We start from the raw sequence: 24,059 nt of genomic DNA, 5'->3' as shown, positions 1-24,059 counted from the left end.
ATTGAAATTTACTTGACTAAAAAAATATATTAATAATATTTTTGCACTAATCGTTTTCGTTTGTACTAGAAAAAAAAATTTTATTTACATGATAATAATAAAAATGTATAGAATAAAAATATCAAATATTGGCTAATTTAAAATCAAGTTCAGAAAATACCAAAAAAATGATTGAGGAAGTATTCTTAATTACTCAAGTTATTAAAAAGCTTAAGATACAATTCAAACTTTTTCTCGGAAAAACCATCCAAATTTGTTAAGTTTTCAGTTTAAACACTTATAACATAATACGCATAATAGTATAATACTCCACAAATTTAGAATTTAGTAAGTGTCTGCTACTACGTATAATCGATGGTAGGAGTAATGTTTTAAAACATTCTTGGAATACTCAGTGTAACCAAAAAAATGATAACAGACTGAAGTCAAATCTTTATAATATCAATAGATTTCTTGATACACTTAGATTAAAAAACGAAATTCGTGTAGTTATACGAGAATACGAGATAGATCATATTATTATTTTAAGAAACTGATGTGTATAATTTTCAATCCAAACCACGCACATGGATACTGTATTATTATTTCTTTGTTACATTCAACTAATACATGCATATAAATATGAAAATAATTAGATGCCTCAGAATCTCCAGGGTTTCAATGTCAAGGTTGTATAGGAGTTGAAGGCTAGATAGAATACCTTAATAAATTGAACTATTGCAAGTTATCAGCTATTTGTCGGGTTCCATGACAAAAGCTAAGATTTTTAGAAAATCTGGGAACTGATATAATTCTATCTTTGTGACGGTTACAAAATATTAAATCGTTTTTTTTTCTTATGTATTAGGAATATCGTTATGGACTAATGTAATTTGGCATAGTTACACTTTCACTGGCCAAATTACTGTAATTACACGATTGTGAGAATTGCGTCATTTTTATCATAATGTTCAGTCGATTGTTCTCGAGTATCGCTACTGGAGTAGTCAAACATAAAATAAAATTAATACGATTTAGTACCTACCTACGTATGTATTTATATTTTTGTTTTTTCAACCGTAGTCACATTATATAATTGTTATTTTTATAAATTATTTGACAGCAATTTGCAAGAATTTTTTTTCATCAAGCTATATGTATTTAATTATTTTAATATTTTACGTTTATAACTATAATGAGCTTTGTTATTACTTATTAATAGCATAAAATGTCACAATATTGCATAAATTTTTTAAATTGTATAAAACTGTAAATTAATTAATAATAAAAAAAGGTAATGTAGAAACCCTAAATATACCCCAATATTATATGAATTTTTTAATATATCAATAAATTATGTATTTTCACGAATAATGTATTGTTCATACAGTAAAATTCAGACAAATTACAACTATTACTTCCTCCAATAAGCATGTTCTAAAATATGTTTGTAATTTTAAATAATAAGATAACTACGATCGACTTCAAAAAATATCGGATTATTTTCAGTTAATTAGAACATTCTTAGGATGGTCATTGAAATAGGTTTATTGCACGATACGGCCTAAATATTAACAATAGGCGTACGTGTCAATCTCAGAATAAAAATTATATAAAAAAAGATCTCATGGCTAACGTTTTTATACAGTCATTAACAAAAAAGAAAAACGTACAATGTCCATTCGAAAAATCCGTCGGCTGGAAAAAAAGTAATCATCAAACCGTGTCTGATACGTATGTTTCTCTAAGTTGCCAATAACAACATATTCGTAACGCTAAAACTTGGGTAATCGGCTTCAATATAAATAAATATGGGTATCAGTTGAAGTTATGAGAACGTTACACCAGCATTTGATGCTTCCACTTACAAACGTAGAAAATTGGAAATTTACAAATGTATTTTACGATATTACAATTTTTAAGCGAGTTATTATAAGTAAGACTTATGTAAAATATAAAAATGTTCGTATTTAAAAACTAAAATATTGTACATAATTAATGAGGGATCACAATCACGTTCTTACGTCTTACCTATAAGTTTGATAAGTCAATTCACTTTAATATTAGAGCTAACAATTAAACAATACAAAATTGGTTCTGCAGAACGCAAATTTGTTATGTTGTACGTAAGAAGGGGTCAATAACTGTAAGCGGGTATGACATCCTCTTAGAGCTTATCATTAATAAATAATAACGATAGAGTTTGATGTCTTATGACATTAACTGAAAAGTGATATTGACAAAATTGAATTATCACGATCTCTTACATGGTATAGAATTTTGTTAGATATACTATAGATAAATATTTATTATTATCAGTTGTTATCATAATTGTACTAGGTAAACAATAACATAATAAGAACACATTAATAAATCAGTCAACTTTGAAATATTATCACACGTTAAACATTTTTTACTTTTTATTTTTGAATAATATAGGAATAAATTAAAAATTGTAAATACACTGGACAGTTAGTTTATATAATATAGTAAACATAATACTAAACATATTTAATGAATAATAAATGACCATTTTTAGTAAAATTATTAATTTTTTCAAACTAATTACCTAAATGGATTTTATATTGTAGTCAAAGGGTGTGGTAAAGTTAACACATTTTATATAATATATATACATGAGAATTATTTTTAAATGTATTGAACCAAGTATACAATTGCAGCACATTATAAAATAAAATACTAAAATACAGTAAGTATCCATTTTACAAGTTGTATGCGTTCAATAAAAATATACGATATACATACACATAATAATATTAATAATAAAAATAATTTAGGTCAAGCTCCATAATTGATTAAATATTCATCGATTTGGTACTATATATATACACAATGTATATATTATACATACATATATATATATAATAGTAAGTAACTGTTCGACACATATATACTATACATACATATTGCATATTATTTTAGAGGTACCAACCATTTTAAAAAGACAACCACAGTGACAAAACCGTATATAATTATATTTATTATGTAGAATTGCAACCCAGCATAATTATTACAGAAATAAACGTGTAAAACTATATAATATATATCATCGTGAACCTTACATATCCAAATATTTCCCTGGGGACCGAGATCCGCCTGCAGATATTGTTTTTGAAATGCAAATCTTAATCCGTTCAAGTCGTCCCTAAGTTGATTGCCGTCCATATCCAGCACACTCTCCGGCACCAGCAACAAATTATCGATCCCTTCTTCGGGACCGGTTCGCCTACTATTCTCGCCACTATGCCGGTAATGTGGTACTCTTAATAGACCCGCCATAATAAAATCCGTCGACCATGTCACGTCGTAAACCACATCATATTTCGCACGAATAAAATTAGAACACTATTTATATACGTCATAAGTATATATATATAAAAATTGTACTAACGTACGCACGTGCGAATCGATTGAAATTTGATAGTGTAATGGCTCCTGAATCGCATGGCCGGATTACCAGCGGCGGAGCGACTAGCGACTGAGTAGCACGAACGACACTTACTAACCTACTGAAGCCTGAAACCAGTGCAGAAACCGACATTCCGCCGGCAGCGCGGCTGGAGGGGACGTATAACTCTGCAGTCGATTGATGTACAATAATATGTGCCTACATAATAGTTTTGATGATTGCTTTCAAAACGCTAACCGATTTTGCGATGCATAATTTGCGAATAAAACGTACATTTATTATTACGATTGAGACATTGAGTACCTACTACTTACACTTGATCAATAAAATAAAAATAAACACTCGAGGCCTTATTTTGTTTCTTAAACGGGAGCGTGTGCTGATTATTGTTTAAAATGAATATTATATATTACCGATTATTATTGTTGTACTTAGAGCGTATCATCTGCGCATGAACACATTTCTCGTGATATTATAATATTTCGAAATTCTAACAAGTTCATAGGTAATCCATCTGGGATTCTGATTTTAATCCGTACACAAGATAACATAGTAATTGATACACAGTCTCGTAATAAATGTTACTAAAGAGACGAGCAATTTAGACTCTCACGATTTCAAATACATAATAATATACAGTAGGTAGTGGTACCTATTTATGCTGGAAAATATGAAGTATTTTAATGTGTATAGGTACATATAATACTTTAAATCTGAGTTGGGGTTTTTAACGTTATACCTACTCATAAAATTAGTGACCAAATTTTTGATTTGAGAAAAAATAAGAAACAGAGAGTTAATATTTGAACATATTGTTGTGATTAACAGATTCCGATATAAATATTATAATACTTAGTTATATTATTAACTAGATAATAATCTATATAGTAATTTCATCCTTGTATTAATATAATCTGAAAATCGGGGGAATACAAAAATTGACAATTTTAGGAGACAATTTTTTCAAGAAAATGTAAAGATATTATTTTAAAATAAAAGATTTCATGAGTTATGAACTAATACAAAGTAAATTATTATTTAATAAGTGATATTACAATTTCGTTATTGAACTTTTGACAATACTTATTAGGTATAAAAGTTATATGTACCTATTTACTTTAGTTTTATATATTAATTGAAAATAAAATGAAGATATATGATATTTTAAGCTTAAATCAAAAAAAATTAAAAAGTACCTAACAATTCATCAGTATTACCACTGCTTTTGAACATAAAATGTGTAATTTTGAACTGTAAAACAATAAATAATAGACTTTTAATATATTACTAATTAATAGAAGAGGTGATTTCCCGTTGAATGTATCAACATAATATAGCAACAAGATGCCGATTATTACTCATCACTTCATTTGGACATTAGATACATGAACATGACCCTGACCCTGGTCAGTCTGGTTGGGGAAGTCTATTACAAACCAGTAACGCCAGGAAATGAGGTCAGAATATAAAACACGAAAAAAAATAGCTGACAGATGTAAATATCTATAAGAAAATATCCATGTACCTACATAACAGTAGAAATAACGTAATACAACACAGCTTTAACTTTTATTTTGAAATCACGTACTGAGGTCATCTTTATATACTTTCTAATCCTGAATCTTCACTACAATTTACAACTAAAAACCACTCACTAAAACGGGTGTATAAATAAGTTATATATTAATTAATTTAAAACGACCGCACACTTTATGAAGCATAAACAAAGGCTCTTCATCAAAATTATCAACGAGCCACGGTTTAATTAAAAATTTCAAACTTAAATACCTACCTAAAATTTTACAAATAAAATGTTTAATTATGTATGTAATTCGTATATTGTATACAAATATAAGATAACAAGCAACAATATTTCCATGTCTTTGAAAAGTGAAAATTGTGTAGAAAACAGTGGTATACTTCGAAATGATTGGACACAGTTACGGTCCATCACCTTTATGTACCACGCTTTTCATCGACACCTTCGATTTTCTACAATTAAACTGGGACACTTTCTAAAGATATATCCCTTTCAAATGTCGTAACACATCATGATTGACGCATATTTTACAAATTAATTTATAAAAGAATAAAGGATATTCAAATTATTGTTTTGTCATGATATGATGAACACGAAAGTGAAACTCAAACCAAAGATGATATTTGAATTATATGTTTATATAGAACCCCAAACTACGCGAATAAAAAAATAATATATAGAAAATGGATACAAACACAAACAACTTTGACGTCTGAAGATTGTAACTGAACCTGTTAAATACCCATACTAAATTTGTTCACCCTTTCTATCCTTTTGTTATGACGTTTATAATTTAACATCGAGTATAATATAATAAATCTACTTACTCCAATTCTGATTGTATTGATTATCTGATACCCAATCCATTTGTAACACAAATGTGAGAGCATGATTCATAGTTTAACTATTTTCTTACTTATACTTCGTATACAGTGTAATATAATAGATTACTCACCTGAAAAAAAAATATACATACATTAATAAATTGGCAATTAATGTAAATCATAATATAAAGGGCTGAAAATAGAATAAATGATAAGGATAACAATAATAATTTATAATTATAAAGTACCTATTAACGGTAGGCAATAGACACTAGGCAGGGAGTGTTTTCAAATTTTTAGTTGGTCTTTAGTTTACTCAGAAATCCCTGGATTTTTAAATGTATACTAAAAAATCTTTTAACGTCAAGTTTTTATTAAAAGGCCCGAAAATGGGCCAGACATGGCCCAACTTTAAGATTGATGGTTTGTTATCAATTAATTAAATATTAACGCCTACCTACATATTACATTGCGTAAGTAAGTATAATAATTTATAACTTTTTATCATATGAGTATGATATTGGCATACGATTAATTTAGGTAGATAAAATATAAAAATGAATACAACATAATATTAAACAAAAATTAATCCCAAAAAAATTAAAAACAAATAACTAAGTATGTGTAAAAGTATATTATTCTATTAATATAAATCAGTACACGTATTACCTCTGTTAAAAGGGCTTACGACAAATCAACTTAACTTGCAAATACTTAACACAGAAAAAACATGTTTATATATTTTTTATTATGATTAATAAAGTTTAATATGATTTCAATAATTAAATTTGCAATATTGATTTTTTTTTCGATTCTAAACGGAGACTAAGCCAGTCTCTATTTCAAAGCATATTCTTGAAAATTGAATAGTGTAAAATTTATAATTTTAGTAACACTGGAATGTTTCAAGTTTCTACAGTAAATATTTTTCAAATTATAACAAAAATCGTTATTACACGTTTAATATCAAATCTCCTCCAAGGAGCGGTCGCTTCTCCACTACTAAATAGCCTATTCACCTCTGACTAACTTACTACTGCCCATACAATTACTGGGGACTTTGCCGACGACAAGGCACTCAGACCCTGAAACGGCCTCAAAACTCATCCAAAACCACCTAATCTTCTATCATTAAGGTATAAAGACTGGGGGATAAAAGTTAACGAAACCAAATCCGTCCACTGCACATTCACGCTTCGACAAGCGGACTGCCCTCCTGTGTACCTTAATCACCTTCCGCTCCCATCTGCCCAAAACGTTTGCGACTTAGGTCTTCACCTAGACCGCCGGCTAACCTGGGCTACGTATATACACACAAAACGGCTTGCTCTAAATAATCGGTCACGTCAATTACGTTTTCTTTTAACATCTAAACATGTAAACCTTAAAAATAAAATTATCTTATACAAATTACTTCTCAAACCAATATGGACATGTGGCATTCAATTATGGGGTGCCGTCAAACCCTCAAATATTACTAAAATCCAATCTTTCTAATCCAAATGCCTACAACTAAAGCCCCGTTTTATGTCTTTAATGATACCCTCCACAAAGATCTATCCATCCAAACAGTAAAAAACGTTGCCTAGATTTTGTACAAATGCATGTACTCCGATCTCCACAATCATCACAACCCCTTGATTTAGGAATTATCTGTTCCCACTATTCTTGGTGACCCCAGAAGGCGTCTAAAATTGTGTCATGATCTAATTTTAGACTAACCCCTACCATCACATGTCATGAAGTCCCATCAATTTAAGTCTAATCATTTTTAACTACAAAATAGTTTGCAAATTTTCGGGATTTGGACAAATAATTATCAAAATTTGAACGACAAAGCTTATAAAAAGAAATTATGCCATTGCATTTTCAATATTTATAAATTGCTATAAATAAAACTTAAAAGGGACTAAATTGTTTGTATTCAAGATTTTAGACTTACAATAAAAATTTTAATAAAGGGAAATACAAAAAAGTCAAACTTTTTAAATTACCATAAGTAGCTCAAAAAGGAGTAAAATATGTATTTTGAAAATTATATTATGTTTAGAAAATGCTATTATATTTAATATTATAATTAGTGAAACTGTCAAATTGTCAATTTTTAATTACAACGAAATTACAATCGATTTAGTCAAAAACTGGTACCTATAGCATAATAATATTATATACTCCGTTTTCCGTAATTTTTTTTTATTCTAAGTATCAGGATTATTTTGTAAAATATTGGACATTTTTTACTTATGACCTACAGTACCAGCTAGATACAATTTGCTTAGTATCAATGTTGAAAATCAAAGCTTTTTTCTATCCAAAAGACTGATAAACATAAAAAATAAATAAATATTATTATAAAATCAATTAATTCATCGATCTACTCAATAACTAAAATAACATAATTGGTTTATGTAAAACAAGACGAAGGATTATTATACTAATGACTAATAATGAGTAATTAAAAATAATAAAATGTACATAGATAAATAATAGATTAGTATTGAACAATGATTTCGATAACTATTTATACAATTTACAAATAATCATATAGTATATTTTGTACCTATAGACGGTTAAAAAATAAATAATCTGTGATCTTTACGAAGTGTAAAATAATTTCAAAGTGAAAAATGATAAACGAATTTACATAAACATAATATAAATATAATATATGTAATATTCGTTAATTTCGTTAATTATTGTATTTGAATACATTTATGCTGGGAATTTACATCGAATTATAAAATTTTAATACCGGTTATCGAATAGAACTTGTTATATTTTTTTATTATGTATAAATAATAAATATATAATTTTGGAAATAGTTAATAACAATAATTAATAACTGATTATAGTACAATATTGCAATACGAGTTAATAATCTCAACCTAATTATTAATTGAGTACAATATAGCTATAATATACGCTATTTGTATTGCAAACACCCATTTCGATTAGCTACTAAATAGTAAATATTATAATTTATTAGAACTTAAACTAAATTTAAAACGTGAAATAGATTGATATTTTATAGTATGCTGATACTTATTGCAAGTACTAAGTATAAATTATTGATACATAAATTACAGTATAATACCTATTTAAATGACTACATTTATACATGCAATTTGTAATTACGTTTGTTTTGTATTTTTTTTTCTATCAAATTAGTTTATTTTTGAAATAAACAAATGCCTATATTTTTTTTATACATTTAGTAGAAATATAACTAACTTATTTTTATATTAACTAACTTGGGAGCTAAAAATAAGACTTAAACAATACGATGGTTTTAACATAATATGTTTAAACTAATTTATGTAGATTATTTTTTATACAATTATTAGACTAAATTAATACTAAAATATATTTTATTGTAAGTATATAATTATATTATTTATTGATATTTGTTAAAATACAAATTATCGTTATATTTTATGGGTAAATACAGAGAAAGATCAACTACATTAGTCCCACATCTTAAGAAGATTGTGTACATACATATAAATATAGTCAACAAGAAATCTTAAAATAAATGTCTGGAACAGTAAGGGTTGACATTGCCCCGTGAAGCACAAAGACAAATGGTAAAAATAGATCTAGGAATTCGAGACTAAATAAAAACTAAAGAAGATAACATAAAAAACAAGAAAATACGAAATTGTAATAAACACTAACATACATCATTATGCTAAAATAACTAATATTTAAAGGAATATTTTGTTTAAATAATAACTAATAAGTTATAAGTATTTGGTAACTATTAAAGAATAATAAAGTAAAATACAGTGATAAATAAGCAAAATAAACTTACAAAGAACAAGTTCATAATAGAAGAACGCACGATTATGTGTAGATGTTTATGAACATCACCGAACAGTTGAATTAAAACTGGTACGAGTGTATAGTGCTACACAATTCAAATAAATACGTACAATAACTATACCGGAAGTACGCATATGAACACGTAAAATAGGCAACTGTGAGTCCGGCTGTTTTATAGTATACTACCTAAATTTTACTGTAGGTAACACAACAGTGTTGTGACGATGAAAACTAACGCATTGATACGTGTTATTATTTTGTATGTATTTTTAAGTTTATGACGCTAAGAAAAATGTGTCATAATTATTGATAAAAATTATAGTTATAAGTACGTAGCTTATAAATTACATTCGAGTTAACCAATATAATAGTTCAAAACTTATTTTATTACTAAATCCTAAACGTATAAATAAATATTATAGGTTTCCAAGCGAAATGGAGTTTTTCTCTGTTTAACAGGTACAAAAATTAATGTAGGGTTCTACCGAAGCTTTATCAATAGTACATTATTTTTTACTGATTAAACTCACAAAAAATTAAAACGATTAAAATAAGCAGAAAATAGTTTAAATATTGAAGAAAGCCTCAGACGGATTATCTATTAATATTTCCTCAGTAATATTTGTCATTGGTTACTGAATTTAACGGTTGGCACTTGGGTACGACATTAAAAACGAAAAGAGTGTATTCACTACAAGAAAATGTGGCCGACAGAGACACCCGGTTTTTCGCTGATATAATTTTAAATATTAAACTACTCACAAATATCAAAATGTACTGGCCCGTTGTGCCGTTGTGTAATTACTAAAAACTGTAAAAACTTAAATAATTCGTATTTACATTATTATTATCGATAGTCTTAAATTACATAAAATAAACATTGTTCGAATAGACTATCGTCTATCAATCAGTGAAAATGTACTTTTTCGAAATATGGAAAACACTGATCATAACTTACGACAGCAATCACAAAAAAATCATTAAAATTCAATTTTGGACAAAACTTCATTATTTTTTTAAGCTAAAAAAAATTACCTTGAATTGAGACTTGTGCAAGATCGTTTGGATTCACAAAATCAAAAAACAAACCGGAATGGAAAGAATAAAAAGTGCGGTTAAATTTCATATTTAAAAAATAATTATAAGCTAAAACTATTAAACTAAAGTTTAATTACAAAATTAAATACATATCGTTTAAATTGAATTTAAAATTTAAGAAACCGCATAGTTAAATGCAAGACAATTTTCGTAAAACGTTTGAACAGTACAGTGGTTGAGTAACTACTGAGAGGGGCTTTGAAGAGTTGATGTCTATAATGTCAAGACCTTATTATTAAACATTTTATATACTAATAATTGAAATACGTGAATAATCGTTTTGATACAATTGAATAAATAAATAAAATGTTTAAAATAATTTTGTCCAGTATTACAATTTTATAATATATAATTTATACGCCATAATAGCAGTCTATTTTAATATATAAGCCATAATTAACGTTAACAGGTATTCCTAATAGATAATTTTCGTACATTTAAAAACTTATGTTTTTATAAGTAAACAAATTATGCATAATTATATTAATTATATTTTTCTTTATAGGCATTTCATAATAATAGTTAATACCTAATAGTTAATATGTTTTTATGAAGCTTGCAGGATGCAGGCTAATTTTTTAAATAATGGAGAATAGGTACTACTTATTTTATATTTTTTTCAAAATAGGGAAAATGTCAAATTTGATAAAATTAAGATTTTAGTTAACATTGGAGCTGACAAAATAAATTAAAGTAAAAATAATATTGGCGCATGTTAATTAATATTTTGGTACTTTTACACAGACTGAATAAGTAAATATTATAAAATCATATAATATAGATAATAAGTATTAATATATTACATACCAATATGTTTTTCCATTTCAAAATTATTTAATTAAATCAGTTTTGTTACTTGTTAGCAAATATATTTTGAAAAATAGTGAAAAAGTAACACGAAAATAATATGTATAAAACATTGAAAATAGTAATAAAAGAAAATCAGTTAAAAGCCAAACATAAAGGCGTGTATTTTACGACCTTATGTAATAATGGCACTAGACATGCAAAGAACTAATCAAATAATGGTAAGAATTGAACGATACTGTCAATTAATCTATACTACATTCGATAAAGTATACCAAAACTTTTTAAACGTAATGTTTTATTTTATTTTTATACTTTACGGGCACACTATTAAACTTAAAACATATTTTTACATTTGAATTAAAAATTATATTTAAATAAACTTAAGAATGCATAAATTATTAAAATAAAATATAGATTTTGGGGATTCCAGTTATCCGATAATTAGTTCTATAGTAGGTACATATTATTTATTATACCGTAGAAAAAAAAAATTGTCATTTTGTACCTATTTATATTTTATATATTATAATATATTCTGTATACTATGTTCTTTTTTCTCTAATAAAAATATATTATGATTTATACATTTTAATTGTATAATTATACGTAACTTACCCATTGTAAAAATATATTTAATAATATTTAACAATAAAAAACAGTAAGTAATTTGGCATTTTATTATATCATCATAAATTCTGAAATTTTTTCTTCAGTTTTAAATTAACTTTTTTAATTTAGTAATTTGCATAAATAAAAAATAAAGCGCTATAAGATAAATTGAAGGGTAATTTTGTAAATAAATCAATTGATATGGTAGGTATAACAGACAACACAAACAATTAAGAGAGACCACCATAAGTATTTTGGATAAGATATGGCCAATGGATAATGACGTTTATGAATTAGATTAGCATTTTGCAACAAAACATTTTTATAACCTGATAAGGTAAAATATTTCAAATGAATCATTTGAAGTAATAACAATAATACAATACAACTGTATGAATAACAATAAAATTAAATGTATTCAGAATAATACATTTTTTTTAAATATTCAATCTGTAATATTATTGAGTACAATAAGCACACAGGTTGATAATATTATATAATATGCTACATATTGTTTTGTAGAAAGCAGCCCCCTAGGAGTGAAATTTTATTATTTGAGTATTTATTAGTTATTACATCTAGAAAACTAAATAGATACATACATTAAATAAAATGATTCTATTTTAAATATATTACAAATCATTAAGCACTTACAAAAAGTAAATTACATCAAAACAGAATGCCTTTAATTCAATAGAATTAAAAAAATACCAATAAAATAAAAAGTACATTATCAATATACTAGAAATGTAGAACTACATGCGACTTAGAGGGCATTTATTGAAGGAATGACATATTGTATTGCGACTGTTGCCTGATAAATAGTACATAAAAATAAAATAAAATGTACCCATTGTGCCTTATTATAAAAATATCCAATACTTATTATATTTATAATAAAACATCAATTTTAACACAAGTTTTAACATCCTATTATACATTTTTTTCAAAATATTTGTTATTTTACAATGCCAAGTTTATAGTCATACTTCTTTATCAGGCATATATAAGGTAAATAAACAAAGATAAATAAATATGTTTAGGAAGGTATTTATTTATTTATCTAGTTATGAAGTAGTAACTAGTGATAAACACTGAGAGCAACAAGCCAAAAATAATATATATCATGTATAATCATTTTAAAATTACAGACATTTTATAAGGAAATTTGATTCATATTTGTCGGTCATTAATGACTTTTAATTGGCATAGGTACAACGCAGTACATGTATTTATCGAGTAAAAAATTTTACATTAGATTCACAAAACCCACATTACAGTTTATACAATTCTACCAAACCATAGATGAAATTAACCATATATACCAATAAATTTATAAATTATTTTATTGAAATCAATGATTAAAAAAACCTTAATAATTATGTAATTAATTGTACTAAATGATAAGTAATAATACAGTATTATTTTTCAATTTTAGTATAGATAAAATGTTTAAAGATTTTTTTTCCTATCATAGTTTATAACCTAATGAAGATTTATATTATCATTTGCTCTTCTGCAGTTATGTTCAGGTGAATATTTATAAATATTTATAGTTGTCAAACAAACAGTCACTCATTTACTAAAAGCAAAAGGTGTATATTTTTTAATATTTTTGTTTTTTAAATGTAAGTAAGTAGTAAGTACCTACCGATTATTCAGTGACACTAAAGTATCAAAAATGGTTAAGTAAGAAAATTAAAAACTAATGTATGTATCATGTCAATTTATATGCTAGAAATGTACAAATATTTGATTTATGTGCATGCTTACACTTAATTATTACTTATAAATTTAGATAATATAGTATCCATTAAGTCCCACAAAACCCATAAAAAACCTATTCTATATTATGCTCCAGGTCAAATTTCAAAGCTTTAGATCTAGTTGGACAGTTACTTTGAAAAAACTCTAAAAGTATATTCATAGGTACTTTGTATTTGTTCTATCATAGCCCAATATAAATTAAGGAATTTCTCTGCCATGCCATAAACTATGTAGGTAAGTCTATTATTTAAACTTAATACATTTGCATAATTAACTTGAAAAGGTTCATGAAACAACTAAAATACAAAATGGATCTAGGCTATAGCCATATAAACAATTAATTTCATAACTCATAATGAAAGATTTAGAATTTGTTGATATTTGTATTTGATTATTTTTGAAATATCAAGTATAGTGAAATCATGGAAAATAAAGATTAGGACTTAGTTATTTATTTAAAAATTATTATGCAAGTTATATTGGTAAAAACAATCAGTGTTTTATTTCAATTGTCTTTTTCTGATTAAATGTATCTCTAATCCCTTAAAAGTAAGTTACACCTGAAAATATAGTCTTCGTCAAACAAATGGAGAATACAGCAGATCCAATTCTGAGTTACTAGGTTTAATATTAGAATGCATTTACCTTTAATTAAATTTAAAGGTAAGTATAACATTTTTGTTTTCTCGTTGATATTTAAAATATTTTAATGTTAAAGCAAGTTTTGAGCATTTAAAATCTTAACATACTAAAAAAAACTAATGAAAGAACACATATTATAATATTCTTACCTTTGCATTTTATAAATCACTCTAATATCTAAGCTAACACGAAATTCAAACTACCGAACACACATTTTGGTGTTTTGCGTTATAGACATAGACAACATGTCATGCAAGTATGAAATCCTCTTAATATTTAGGCATCTGATAGATATATTGATTTATGAAATTTGCATTTCCCAAATAATTTCATAAATAATAATATATAAATGATGTTAAATTTCAATCGGTACTTGTAGGTTAGGTACCTATAAAAATGTGTTATTTTAATCTACCAATGTCATTAAATTTTTAAATGTACATACTACACACCTATCAAAGTAATTAAAATATTTATAACTTTTAAGTACATGGGTACCTACTTAATAATTATCAAGATCATACTTTAATGTGATAAAGCTAATAATTGTAATAAACTCAATTGAAATATATTTTTACTTCAAAGTTGTACGGATAGGAACTTGATTTATAATATAAATTATAGATAATAAAAAAAGAACAAAATGCAATTTTTTACGCATTGCTTCATGACATAAACACATGTTTTTAAGAAAAAATATTAATATAGAATGTTTTGATAAAAAAATTTAAATTAAAAATACTATTATCAAATTACAATAACGGTACACTCTGAAAATATATTGTTTTTATTAATATTTTATGCAGAAAATGTATGAAACATATTAAACATTATAATTTGTAATTAATAACAAATAGTAGGTAACACTTTATTTCTCAACAGTAAACAGAAATATAATAATGGACATTATATAGGTACTAAGATTCTAATATTTTTGACTATTAGGTAGAAATTATTACTTTAGAGATATACGCAATTAATACATTTATATTTACTATAATATGCTGCAGTATTCAAAACTATAGACTCAATTTAAATTAAACAGGCATTGAGTTGTTTATTTCTATAATATTAAGATTTAAGTAGAAACAGTCTTAATATTTTTTAATGCATAAATATTAAAGTTAAGTGTTATGTTACAGAATAATACTTGAATTACATTTATTTATACAATAATCATTATTACTTAAAACACAAAGTACATTAATGATTTTTGAATGCTTGGAATCTTAAACAAATTTACCAAGTCATTCACATACAATGATTGCATAACATAATATAATATGTATAATTGTACTATTGTTTAAATTTATATATGATACACGCCTAAACATGTCCAGTTAGGTAAATTAAATGTTGACTATAAAGTTGCTATGGTTACAGTTAATAGTATACCTCTGAGTGTGACTGTAATTGTGTTATTGACACATAATATTAAATAATAATTACAAACCACGCATGAAAAAAAAATTTGTGATTCATTATTGTAAGGGGTTAGAAAACAATGTACAATTTTGAGTGCCGTAATGTATGGCAGGAATTTCGAAACCTCGCCCAGAATGTTGAGTACCTACTACACATTATATTTTTTAATGAATGTCTACACTCTACAACAATAATATTGACTTTACATATTATATCCACTGTCTGGGGGGGGGGGGGGGGGTATAATAAAAAATTACAATTACAATTGTCTAGGTGTTAGGGGGTGGTTTAGTGGGAGGTGGTCCAATGACATTCTTAGACAGTAAACTGGGAAAACAGCTAAGGGTACGTCCAGAACATGAGGACGTCTCCAGGGGCTTGGAGGTTGATCACCGATCAGCGGAACGCGCAAACGTCCTGCTGCCAAAGGGCCGCGGACGTTAAGACGCAATAGCTTAAGAAGGCCCGGCAGAGCTGAGGGTCGAGCAATGAACATTACTGTTGCCTTTCAGTATTTTTCGTACTGATAAGTGTACCCCCGACCACGGAGGCGGCGGCGGACGGGCGTCCGCATTGCGGACTCCCGCTCCGGCCGTCCGTCAACGATCGGAGCACCGCGTCCTACGTCCGCGACCCGACTTGACAGTTGACGTAAATTGTACATAGATTATAATTTAACTGCATTTACCTGAATTTATCGAGGGATTGGAAGTCACCCTGACGAACTCTGCCATTTTTCGATACTGACTGGTCCAGAAATTTTGGCAGTGCCGCCACACGAGATATAATATTGAAACGGACGACGACTAAGCGTACTGATAATAGAGCCGTCAGTGTTCCGCTTACGGCATTTATAATCGTCGACAACGACAACGACGAATACCGACGAGGAAATGTGGATTATAACGCGGTCCAGTGAAATGCTTAGAAATTAATAATAATGTCAGCTTAATTAAGTAAATAGTTGAAATTGTTACGGGCGATCGATGTGTTTGGGTTCCCACTACCCGTACGATAATAAAATAATATTTTCTCTAAGACCGTCTGATATAACCCATGTTAACCATTGTGGCGAATCGCGGCCGATACGATAATTTTTTATCGTTTGTGTATATTTTGACGATAAGACTCTGTTATCAACTACCAGAAGTTGTTATTTTGTTATCATAATTGATGACGTGTGTGATACCGGACTGTTTAAAATATTTATTCATTGTATACATTTATCTTTTGAGTATTAAATACCAGCTAGCACCTAGTGCCCTAGTGCCTAGTGCTTAGTCGTTACCAACTAGGTGCCTGCCTATAATAGTATTATTTATATTTTTTAATTTTATAATTTGTTAATTAGTTTTATGTGTGACTAGTTTTACTCACTTACAATAATTAAGTGTAATTTAATTGTTATCTCGTTTTTTTTTTTTATATAAATATCTTTACATTTCAATTCAATTTAAATAGTCTTGTGTAGGACTCGTTAAAGTTTACAACTCAGGTTTCAATAGTCTAAATTAATACTTCATTTAACATGGCTAATGAAGTATATATTGTATCTGCCGTCCGTACACCAATAGGTAAGCTTTTAAAATATTTTAAGTGGGTTATTAGATTTAGACATGTTAAATTTGTTAGAATTGTTTTTAATTTTTATTGATAAACCTTATACATTTTTTTTTTAATTTGAGTTTAAGTTTAATAACAATATATATAAAATAAAATAAATAATAACAGTTTGATAATAATATATATAATGAACTACTAAAATTATACAATAATACTATAAATAAATAAAATTTATTTTTATTATTAATTTACCTAACCTATTTTTTGTATTTTTTTATCTGTTAGGTATTTTAATATAATTATATAATTAAATAATGTATGTTGCTTATGTGTTAAGCTTGTTTTAAGGAAGTACTTAACTAAACTATACTACCTAATACCTATGTACTTAAAAAATTAACTTGTGTTAAGATTCTTAGTAATGATATAGGAACCTACATTTTTTTTAACAACTTGATATATGTTAACACTATATAATTTATCTATCATTTTTTTTTAATTTATAGAAAATAATAAAACTAATTTCTACCTATCTAAATTATAATTTTATTTTATATACATTTTATATACAAAAATTTGTTTTTATAATTTTATATTCTTTTAAAATACCTATGTATTAAATGCTGTTTATTAAATAGGTAAATGTATGATCTGAATTCATACATTCGATAAGAAGAAAATAGTAATAATTTTTAATAGGTCTACCTAATAAATCTGTTTTTAGTTCATAGTGTTCATACACTAATATTTATTGTGTTTACACTGTTATATGCAAATTTGTTCAGTAATATTATATTCCTAGAGACAAACTCAAATACTTGAAGAAAAAAAAGTATTTGCATGGCTTTATAACACAGTGTTTGAATAGTAAATTACCTTAATTTATTTTAAAAAAATAACAACATATTAGATATTTAGGTTTATTTAGGCATGCATCCAATTAAAATATTTTTCATGAGATCAATTTAAGTTTTTTTGCCGTGTTTAAAAAAAAATTAATGAATAAATAGGTATTCCTTTTTGAATTATCTATTATACATTACTTAAGCTACTAGCTCAGGGGTGGCGAATTGTATGCCATTCATTCCAAAAATTACCTGATTTATTTTCCTAAATTATGAAAAATATTATATGTATGATGTATACGTTTATTATATAATCATTGTAATCTACGTTTTAATAAGCATACAATTTAATTTTCTTATAGACGTCAATGATGATTAAAAAGTGCTCATATAGTGAATTTATTATTTATTATTAAAAATAAAATTAGTCTTACCTATTTGTCATACCTAACTAATAAGTAACAATTTAAATTTTTTCTTGCCATATTGGATACATGTGCCACGGATTTGCCAACCCTATACTAGCTACTATAGTAGTGAGTTGTAACAATGTGCTTATTACATTTTTAACTAAACAAATTTAATTTTTAGTGAGTATTAAACAATTTTAAGATATATTATTATTTTTGAAAAGGTATATTTAATTACATAGGTAATACATAATCATATATATCTTAGTATAATATATTATATTTCTTTCCGTGTGTAATTATTCAAACTTCTCCTAAACAGCTCCACAGATTTGAATGACATTTTTTGTGTGTGCTTGAGTGGGTCCTTAAATTGTTTAGATTCACAAAGGACCCTTGTTTATGATTAAACATAAAATGTGTTGGACAAATTTGCTTTACCTTGTTATTAAAATATATATATTGTTCTACAGATATAAATATATAAATATTTTCATATATTTTACATATATGCAGGTACATAACATTTTATTTAGCGACTAAAATTATTAATATTTACTTTTTGCTATACTTATATAATTAAAGAAGTACTTTATCATGAAATTTAGAAATTTTTAATAGGTTTTAAAATGTAATGGATTACCTTTATTGGCCATTAGTTATTCTATTAATGTTTATTGTTCATGAATTTAAAGATAAAATACAAAAGTTATATTTTAATAAGACTCAAATTGATTTTATGATTTATATTTTTGATCATTAAACTTAAGAGTATCTAGTTTAGATAATTATTGTAAATTATTGTTGGATGTATATCAATTATATTAATAATTTACAAAATAATAAAATATATAATCTATTATCTAACTTTAAGCAGTACGCCGCCAGCACCTATTGCAGAATTGTAGTACCTACTAAAATTAAAATATTTAAATTATGTTACATAATAATTTAACCTCTTGAAGTTATTAATATTATACTAAAAACAATACCATAATATATTACAATGAACAATATTAATATTTCACTCTATATTATATAACAACTAACATTTATTATATTACCTATTGATAAAATATTTTATTGATATTACATAATAGTATAACATTACATATTATTTAATAGCATACATTTAAGACAACCAATATATTTTTGTTTAAATTGAAATATGGTTTAATAAGGGTTGCGTGTAAACTAATGAAAATCTCGTGTAAGTAATTCAAAAAAAAATTTTGTCAACCGGCCAGATAAAAACTATCCAAGGTCCGCCATACGGTACTTTAGCAGCCCACTTACAAACTGGTGGCCCTTGGATACGTTCTTATTCCGTGCATAGTTTTTTATTTTATAGTCTCCATTTTTTTAACTCTTAACATATTTTCAGTCAGCGTGGCCCCTCATAACTTGTACGGCCCAAAATTGTCGCGGCTCACCGAGTTTTATTCGGTAACTTGCAGGGCCAGTCCGGCCCTGCCTATGGTTTATGGTAACCTAGGAGCTAGTAGGTACTATATAGTCGGAACATTTTGAAATGTAGATAGAGATTTTTTTTGGATGTGTTATGAATATGATGTATGATATATTTCATCAGTACATCTTTTTGATTTTATGAAAAATATTTGACCACAATTCACGTTTAGTTTCGAATAAAATTAAGATTATGTTTTTACTCTAGGTTCATTTGGCGGTTCATTGTCGTCTTTGAAAGCTCATCAATTAGGCTCCATAGTGATTTCAGAAGTACTTAAAAGAGCGAATGTCGGTTCAAATGAAGTGTCTGAAGTTATTCTTGGACAGGTAAACAAAAATATATACAATATGTCAAATTTTCAGTACATAGTCATACACGTGCTTGTAAAAAATATATAACATTATATGAATATTTTTTAGGCCCTTACAGCTGGACAAGGTCAAAATCCGGCCAGACAAGCTTCAATAAATGCTGGAATTCCAATTGATGTACCTGCTCATGTTATTAACATGCTCTGTGGATCTGGGCTGAAGTGAGTTGAAATTTAAAATTATTCTTGAACATTATTTTTTATATATTAGGTACCTTCATTGAAAACTAACTAGTAAGTTTAGTAGGATAAAAATTATTTAAATTATATGAAAAAAAAATAGGTGATTGTCCCCTAGGGCTGTGGTTCATGGATACCAGTCAATCAAATGCGGAGATTCTTCAATTGTCGTTGCAGGTGGCCAAGAGAGCATGAGTAACGCTCCACATGTTGTCAATTTACGATCTGGTATCAAAATGGGTAACACAGAATTGATGGATACGATGCTTTGCGATGGTTTGACAGATGCATTTGACAACATACACATGGGTATTACTGGTAAGGAATCTAAAAACTTATGTAAAAGATAGGTTTGTATTTTAATTAGTTGAGTTATCTAATTACTACTTTTTATATATTTGTACTTCCTCTTAAGCTAAAATGAATGTCCAATATACAATGAAAATGTAGGTAAAAACAAAAGAATAATTTAGCTTGTATAGGTAGGCAAATAACATGCAAATATTGTCTGAAATATTGTGGCTTATGGCATTTCAACTTATAATGGCAGTATGTGTACATCTGGTTTACTACAACGATATTTAATATGAACATTTTGATTTAAAATTTAAATATTGAAAAAACTGCCATTATACATTAAGTTTTTCATTCTTCATTTTAAAAACTTACTACTTTGGAAATATGAAGCAGGTTTTTTTTTTATTTTGTCCATTATGCATGAACATTTAAAAGCTTGTTTTAGTGTCCTTTTTAAAATAGATAATAAATTATTTTAATATTTATAAGAATTTTATATAAAACTATTAATTAATTAAATATTTTCTTTTCAGCTGAAAATATTGCTGAACAGTATAATATTTCAAGGGAACTCCAAGACAATTATGCTTTTGAGTCTCAGAAACGGACAGCAGAAGCTCAAAAAAATGGTTACTTCAAAGATGAAATAACACCAGTTGAGGTGAAAATACGACGGAATACCATCATATTTGACACAGATGAATATCCAAAAAATGATACTACTTTAAATTCATTATCTGCTTTGAGACCAGTTTTTAAACCTGTAAGTTTAAAAATCATTAGATATATACTTAAAAAATCATTTTAGAAGTAATTTGAATGTTTTTGTTCATATTTAGAATGGTGGTGTAGTCACAGCCGGAAATGCATCAGGAATAAATGATGGTGCTGCAGTAGTACTTTTAATGAATGGAGAAGAATGTAAAAAACGAGGCTGTACTCCAATAGCTAAAATCGTAGCTCATGCTGAGTGCGGGGTTGATCCCAAAATAATGGGTACTGGACCAATACCTGCTGTGTTTAAGACGGTAGGTGTTAACAATTTCTAATTAGTGCCAAAAGTAATTTTAATACAATATATAATGTACAGCTGTAACCTATAAAGTCTACAAATAGCTATATATGCATGCTTAACATACTTAACAGTGAGTAATTAACTAAAAATGTTACTACATCCATAGATTAAAAAAGCTGGTTGGACAATGGATAGTGTGGATATTTTTGAATTAAATGAAGCATTTGCCGCACAATCAATTGCTGTAGTGCGTGATTTAGGATTAAATTCAGATAAAGTAAACATTTATGGAGGTGCTATTGCATTGGGTCATCCTATCGGAGCATCTGGTATGATTATTGTTTTTATTATGTGATAGACGCTTAAAATAAAATTTAACTGAACTGTAATATTATAATTTATAACACAACAATGAGCATGGTAAAATGTTGATGACTACACTTGGTCGTCACTGGTTTTAAGTTTTACATGAAATAATTAACTGATGTCAAATAATTATGAATCATAATATTGGATCGGCCATTTAATATGTTTAACAAGAAAGAGCCATAATTTATAGTATATTAATACTTTTTTATTTATAGTTATTTTATTTTTTATCTATTTGACAACATTGGTCATAAGCTATTTGTAGGGGGGCGGCTCGGTCGGATTTGAACATGTTGTGTGGCAAGGATTTATCTCTAAAACCCGGGTGGTTACTCATCTGGGAACTAGTGACATCGGCCAGTGCTTGTACTCAGAACACGTTTCGTGACTGAATGCAACCACCGATGCCACAAATCATATGATTTATATTGAATTAATTATCAATATTTAGACCTTTAGAGCAATAAATAAAGAACAGATTGTTTGTTTAACTAAATTAATATTTTATAAAAACAAACATTTCAAATATAATAATTTAATTAAATTTTACAATTAAGTACAATTTATTAATTAATCAATTTGAGATAATGTTATGAACCATAATGTACTACATTGCAATGAAAATGAGCTTTTAAACAAGTAAATTCATGGGACTAAATTACGTGATCCATTTAATTTAGGTGCTCGAGTATTGGTTACGTTGGTGCACATATTGTTAAGGACTGGCAAAAAACGAGGAATAGCATCCTTATGTGTTGGCGGAGGTATGGGTATTGCTGTTGCTGTTGAGACATTATAATCAATGATTACTTAATTGTTCTCCGTATAAAAGTACATCAGACTGTAGGTACCACTTAGATCCAAGACCAAAAATTGTTATTAATTCTTGATATTTGTTGCAGGTTACATTACTGAGGGAATATTATGCATCATCTAACAAAGCAAAAATAGTTTTGCTGAAATCAGGGTTGATAATTTTTTTTTAATCTTGTATTCTATTTAAAATGTTTTTGTTAATGGGTTATGGGTTATGACCAAGTTTTCAGTGTTAATTATTGTTAATAATTTAAATTTAGATTATTGTTAATTCACATTGATATGATAGTTTATTGAAATTGCTTTTTAAGAATATTATCCTGTATTCAAAGTATTGTATTTTTTAAATACACCAGTCCAATTAAGATTTTTTAAGTTGATAAACTTAAGCAAATTGTATACCTTTTAATTTAAATATGTATACATTTTTATAGAAAACAATTCAATGCGTAATATTAGAGTTTTCATGCATCATAATGTATTAGTGTACTTTTTCATATCAATACCAGACACCAGTGTAAAATTATACTTAGATAATTATTTGAATAATAGTCATAGTATAGCTTTTACCAAATGTGCCAAATATTTTTGAAAAAATTAACTTTACATACATTGTAATTTGTAGTTCATTTATAATAATTAATTATTAACTGAACAATACTCATATTTTTGTTGACAATGAAGTAACTTGTTTAATTGTTTCCATATAAATTCAAACATTTAAAAAGCAATTCAGCTCTCAGAAAAGATGTAATAATATTGTGGTTATAGGTTTGG

General features: G+C 26.8%; 2 protein-coding genes across 15 annotated transcripts in view; one reads left to right on the top strand and one right to left on the bottom strand.

The window, feature by feature from the left end:
* Positions 1-16,940, bottom strand: part of LOC132940386 (MAP7 domain-containing protein 2) — a 39,184-nt gene extending 22,244 nt beyond the window's left edge. For 4 of the 14 annotated variants that reach the window (XM_061007953.1, XM_061007960.1, XM_061007954.1 and 1 more), the window contains exon 1: positions 10,631-10,736. In XM_061007953.1, coding sequence (XP_060863936.1) covers positions 10,631-10,721 — 91 coding nt within the window. In that variant the 5' untranslated portion in view covers positions 10,722-10,736. Of the gene's footprint in view, positions 1-3,062; positions 3,499-5,776; positions 5,905-9,584; positions 9,681-10,630; positions 10,737-16,634 lie in introns of those variants that run through there. The other 10 variants (XM_061007955.1, XM_061007956.1, XM_061007957.1 and 7 more) reach the window with 7 other exon arrangements.
* A 212-nt stretch (positions 16,941-17,152) lies between these two features.
* LOC132940390 (acetyl-CoA acetyltransferase, cytosolic) lies at positions 17,153-23,965 on the top strand. Its single transcript, XM_061007970.1, has 9 exons — positions 17,153-17,520; positions 20,440-20,561; positions 20,655-20,767; positions 20,904-21,103; positions 21,616-21,845; positions 21,922-22,110; positions 22,264-22,426; positions 23,147-23,309; positions 23,369-23,965. Exons 1-8 carry the CDS (start codon positions 17,475-17,477, stop codon positions 23,263-23,265), a joined length of 1,182 nt encoding a protein of 393 aa, XP_060863953.1. The 5' UTR covers positions 17,153-17,474; the 3' UTR covers positions 23,266-23,309; positions 23,369-23,965.
* Positions 23,966-24,059: the final 94 nt, after the last annotated feature.

This window comes from Metopolophium dirhodum, chromosome 3 (genome assembly GCF_019925205.1).
Source record: "Metopolophium dirhodum isolate CAU chromosome 3, ASM1992520v1, whole genome shotgun sequence".
Taxonomy (NCBI): Eukaryota; Metazoa; Arthropoda; class Insecta; order Hemiptera; family Aphididae; genus Metopolophium; species Metopolophium dirhodum.
This window is presented reverse-complemented; position numbering and strand designations above follow the sequence as displayed.